The 6,000-nt window shown below is 41.7% G+C and overlaps 1 protein-coding gene across 2 annotated transcripts in view; it reads left to right on the forward strand.

Annotated features, from left to right (window-relative positions):
• Positions 1–6,000, forward strand: part of spata20 (spermatogenesis associated 20) — a 452,991-nt gene that overhangs the window by 144,768 nt on the left and 302,223 nt on the right. For both annotated transcript variants that reach the window (XM_068057905.1, XM_068057906.1), the window contains exon 13: positions 4,725–4,933. In XM_068057905.1, coding sequence (XP_067914006.1) covers positions 4,725–4,933 — 209 coding nt within the window. The remainder of the gene's footprint in view (positions 1–4,724; positions 4,934–6,000) is intronic.

Consider the following 6,000-nt stretch of genomic DNA (forward strand, 5'->3'; position numbering starts at 1 on the left):
GCTTTTGGACCTGGTTTATGAGCTCAAATCCTTGGACTGAGAGTTGATCCCACAACCTTCTGACTTAGAGATGAGAGTGCTACCTATCAAAGGCTGACTTCTGCCCAGCTGATGGCAGTTAATTCCACATGGGCCCGCCAGGTCATTCCTGCACCAGGCACTGATTTAACCAAATGAGCCATCAAAGCAATTTGATATTATTTACTGAAAAGGATAGTGCAAAATACAAAAGGAATGGAAATTTTGTTTATCCACTTGGTTCTGTGATTGGCCTGACATGGAAAGGGATCCTCTAAAGGCTCAGAGTGAGGGGTAATAATGCACCGCGAATGCAGGAACATTCCAGAAACAAAATGCCAAACATTACAGGCACCTCTTCTTTATAGACTTTATAATGGTAATTGAAAAGGCATTGGATAGGCAAGTTATGAAAAATAATATTTTATGAAAAGGAGCCATAAAAATAATCAGATTTTGCAAAGAAAAGTAGGGGAAGAATTTTCAACTGCGCTGTTAGTCTTGCTGTCTTTTGGATGAGATTTTAAATTGAGGCCCCGTCTGCTCTTTGAGGCAGACGTAAAATATCCCATGGCACTATTTCGAAGAAGAGCCGTGAGGTTCTCCCCAGTGTCCTGATCAATATTTATTCCTCAACCAACATCAGTAAAATAGATTATTTGGTCATCATCTCGTTGCCGCTTGTGGGGGCTTGCTGTGCACAAATTGGTTGCCGCGTTTCCTACATTACAGCAGTGACTGCATTTCAGTAGTACTTCATTGGCTAGAAAGCACTTTGGGATGTGAAAGGCCCCACTTTCACTTTCTTAAAGCCTATTACATTTCTAACTTTTCCCAATTTTGATCAAAAGTCACAGACCTGAAATCTTGTTTCTCTCTCCACAGGCTCTGCCAGACTTGCTGGGTATTTCCAGCATTTTCTGTTTTTCCCTGTTCTTGATTGTTCCACCAGAGAAAATAGTTCCTCTGCATCTACCCTATCAAATTCCTTCAATGTTTTCAACACCCCAATCAGATCACACCTCAAATTTTGAAGCTCAAAGGATGACAACTAAAGTTTATGCAAGTTGTCTTCATAATTGAGGGTAGGCCTGTAGCACAGTAGCACCGATTCATTGACTTGCGATCCCTTCAAGTGTGGAATCAATAGATTTCCCCCTTCTATCATGTAGTGATGGTACTGTTTTCAAATCCTAAAATTCATAGAACCATAGAAAAAGTACAGCATAGAAGGAGGCCATTCAGCCTATTGTGTCTGCGCCGGCTGAAAAAACTAGCCACCCAAACTAATCCCACCTTCCAGCACCTGGTCCATAGCCCTGCAGGCTACAGCACTTCAGGTACATGTCCAGGTACCTTTTAAAAGAATTGAGGGTTTCTGCCTCCATCACCATTTCTGGCAGTGAATTCCAGACACCCACCACACTCTGGGTGAAAAAGTTTCTCCTCATGTCTCCTCTAATCCTTCTACCAATCACCTTAAATCTGGTAACTGACTGCTCCGTCAGGAGAAATAGGTCCTTCCTGTCCACTCTATCTAGGCCCCTCATAATTTTGTACACCTCAATCAAGTCACCCCTCAGCCTCCTCATTTCCAGGGAAAACAACCCTAGCCTATCCAATATTTCTTTATAGCTGCAACCTTCAAGCCCTGGCAACATTCTTGTAAATCTCCTCTGTACTTTCTCCAGACCAATTATGTCCTTTCTGCAATGTGGTGACCTGAACTGTACGCAAAACTCCAGCTGTGGCCTGACTAGCATTTTATACAGTTCCAGCATCACATCCCTGCTTTTGTACTCTATACCGCAGCCAATAAAGGAAAGCAATCCATATACCTTCTTTACTCTATCCACCTGTCCTGCCACTTTCAGGAACCTGTGGACGTGCGCTCCAAGATCTCTCACCACTTCTACTTCTCTCAATATCCACCCGTTTATTGTTTATTCCCTCGCTTTTTTGCCCCCCCCGAATGTAATACCTCACACTTCTCTGGATTGAATTCCATTTGCCATTTTCCTTCTGAGATAACATTATGGTGAAGATTGATGGCTTCTTGTAGCTGCATACATGACAAATTGATACATTGCTTCAAGTATTTGGGACAGTAATAATCTAATGTTACGCGGTGTGCTTTGTTGAATGAGAATTTTCTTTAATCCACTGACTAGAGATCTGAATTGTTATATTTTTTAAAAAAGATATTTAAAAAAAGATGACTTTGTTAGCAACTTAGGATGGTCACCTAATTTCCAATATTGTATCCTACATGCAAGGACTGTGAGGAGGGAGACAAAATGTCTGCTAATTCCTCAGCAAGAACCAAGAGCCAGGAAGTTTAAGGGAACTGTTTGTTTTCTTTCTTTCAGCAAGAAGAAGAAATGCTGTTAACTGCTATGTTTGAATCAGAGTGACTGTTTGTGATAAGCCCCTCCCATCTCTGGTTTTAAGCTTGTGTTTTCCCTGCAACAGAGAAGCACCTGGACTCTGACACGTGGGGGGTGTCTCTTATTCTCTGTCTCTCTGTCTCTGTCTCTGTTTGTTCCAGCTTGAAAGCTTGCAAATCCTGCCTGTTGACTGACCACCCCTAGCTACTCTCCAGCTACAATCAGTAACCCCGTTAGAGGAAATCATTCACATCACTGTCTGCAAGAGACCAACTGAACCAGTCATCTACCTCCAAACTAAAAGCCTCAGGACCACTGAATTCAGCTAGAAGCCAGCTGAATCACCAAACTCCACAGACTGTATACCCCTTTTTTCTATGGACTCTAACTCAACCAATCTGCAGTTCCCCACTCTCTAACCTCTGTGTGTGTGTGTGTGCGTAAACCTTCAGAGTATGTGTGTGAGTGAAAGTTGGGGCATTGTTTATTTTTTTTATTAGTTCGGTTTAGGGACAATAAAGTGAAACTCTTTCTTTGTTAACACAAGGAAAACCTGTCTGATTGGTTCTTGTTATGATCATAGCAAGTAAGTAATCAAACACCAACTGAATTCACCAGTACATTCACTTTAAGAAAGAATTAAACCTGTTGTGGTCCAACAAGGAGAGGGAAAAGATGGAAGCCCTTTGACCCCTCCTCACTTGACTGTAACAATGACCGTGTGGGATGTTTTCACACAAAGTATAGTCGAAATTTGGAACGTTGTCCCCTAAAAGACAGTGAATGCTGGGGGACAGTTGGCAGCTTTCAAGACAGATTAACAGATCTTTATTAGGTAAGCATACAGACATGGAGCAAATGTGGGAAAATGCAGTTGAGGTACATATTTAATTGAATAGTGGAACATGCCCTAGGGGCAGAACGGCCTACTCCTGTTCCTAATGTTACTGTGTTAAAAAATATTTAACTCTACTTCCCACATGACACAGGTGGTTTGTGCATATAAAATGCAGGATGTCAGCTTGCTTTCTTTAAGCCTGGCTTATTCACTAATAATTGGCTTAATTGGTGTTTTGAGAATTATGCATTGAAGTGTTGTGGCTGAGTTTAATTCGGTGTAGGAGTGCATCTGGCGGCAAAAAGAAAATTGTCAACAGAACCGTACTTGACATCAGCAATATCGGTGTCATGACATTTACGTAGTCGAGAGTTCCAACCACTGTTTTGAAGACACAAAAACTTTTGTTTAATACAGGTATACTGCAAATGCTGTAAATCTGAATTAACAAAAAGAAACTCACATAATGCAGACTTGCACAGTTGGCCAACCCAAATCTGAAAGAAAAATAGAAAAGAGTTTAAGGTTTTGATTATGACTCTTCATCAGAAGCCATAGCTAGATGCTGACTTATCTGCTATAGTTTGACAGTGTTTTCCATGTTTGTTTAATGAACAGTTGCCTGAGGTCCTGATGGTTCTTTGTGTGATGCTGCATGGAATTGTTCATTCGGTGGAATGACACAGATCTGTATCTTTCTGTCACTTCTCGAGTCATTGGGGTCGATTTTGACTTTTGGGCAGCTGAGCTTACTAACTTTGGTTTTTCTTCCAGTTTTCTTATGGAAAGTTTTAAATTTAATGTACTTTAATCACTTTTACTTTTCCCAATGTTAATTAACCTGGGCAATCGTGCAGCACTTGGGCTCCAACAGGTTGCCAATGCTTTGATAGCGATATAATTTCTTCTTTCACAATCCCCCACCAAACAAGTTTGCAATTTCTGTTACATGGCAGGATGATGCATAAAATCTTGTAGGAAGGAAAGGATAAAGAGAAAGGCTGTAACAGTTCAAAATTAAAAATTCTTATGAGGTGGATGTCACAACAAGGCTGGCATTTATTGTCTATCCTAGTTGCCCTTGAGAAGGGACGGTGAGCTGTCTTCTTGAACCACTGCAGTCTTTGTGGTGAGGGTTCTCCCACATTGCTATTAGGTAGGCAGTTCCAGGATTTTAACCCAGTGGCAATGAAGGAATGGTGATTTTTGTCTTAAGTCAGGATGTATTGTGACTTGGAGGAAAAGCTGATGGTGTTCCCATGCGCCTGGCGCCCTTGTCATTCTGGGTGGTAGAGGTTGTGGATTTGGGAGGGATGCTGTCGAAGAGCTGTGCACAGAGTAGAATTGGCAGAGCTCTAGAAGCAAGCCAATATCTCACTTGATCTATCCAGTGAAGAAAATCAGCCACTGGAAACACAGATAATAAGATGCCGCACCAAAAGAACCCAACCTAATTTGTGCTTTCTCTGACATGTTTTCAGAGCCACACCTATTGCTGGGTTTCTGGATGACTATGCCTTCGTTATTCGAGGCCTGATAGACCTGTACGAAGCTTCCTTTGATGAGCAGTGGCTAGAGTGGGCTGTGAAGCTCCAGCAGAAACAGGATGACTTATTCTGGGATACCAAAGGATTTGCCTACTTCTCTGATGATGCCCATGATCCATCTGTGTTAATTCGCCTTAAAGAAGGTGAGTGTTCCATATATAAAGAAATTTATCTCCCTTTTATGGTGTCTTCTGGGGTAATGTTCACTTCCATGCATTGTTGTCTTCCTCCAAGATGGATGATGGGACAGTTTGGGTCTGAAAGTCTCTTATAAAAATAGATCCACTGTGTGCCGTTATATAAAGAAAGAAGGACATGAATTTCTGTTGCGCCTTTCACGACCTCGGGACATCGCAAGTGCTTTATGCTAATTAAGTTCTTGTGAAATTTAAACAGTGTCGTAAAGTAGGAAATGTCACCAATTTGAGCACAGCAAGGTACCACCTCTGCCACTAGTCCTGTTGAGACTGGGTATTTTATACTGTACAGTGCTATCAACAGCTCAAAACCAGCAGATGTTTATGTTTGGGGGCTCTCCAGTTAGTTAAAAGCAGCTTAGGAGTCTTTGGAGATTCCATTGACGGGTAGACATTATAAATTGATGTGCCCTTGTAAATATAATGGAATTTTGGCAATGCTGTTTTATGAACAGTGTGTAAGTCTAATAATAGACAATGGATGCAGCAGTTTCCCCGATGGTTTATATTAATCCAGGTTGGCTCTGTCAGATTTGTATTCCTAATATTTCTACACACTAAGAACTCAAATGGAGCAACAGATGGTGAATAACTGCAATGTGCTCCAGTCTTAGCCCACGCCCTTTGCTCCTCCAGCTGTGGCTGCATCTAGGCTCCTCCTTCTACATTCCAACAACACAGCGCTCAGCAACATCTCCACAGTAAAAATTTTTAGGCCACTAACTGGTAATTTCAGGGATGAGAATTTCCCAATGGCGGCTGCTTCCACAACAGTCCGACTTCAAAAGAATTTCGTAGCCATAAGTTTCACAGCTGACAGGTGCTTCGGGAAGAGATAGTGCTTTCAAACCTCAGACAAGTTTGTGGTTTTCCAGCGGGTTCCAATTTACTTTAAAAGCCCGCTGAAAGCTATGAACTTATTCGAGGTTTAGAAACCCAATCTCTGCTCGAAGCACCTGTCAGCTGTGAAACTGTTGGTTGCGATTTTTTAAAAAAATGGACCAACCAATTCA

This window comes from Heterodontus francisci, chromosome 26, assembly GCF_036365525.1.
Source record: "Heterodontus francisci isolate sHetFra1 chromosome 26, sHetFra1.hap1, whole genome shotgun sequence".
Classification (NCBI taxonomy): Eukaryota; Metazoa; Chordata; class Chondrichthyes; order Heterodontiformes; family Heterodontidae; genus Heterodontus; species Heterodontus francisci.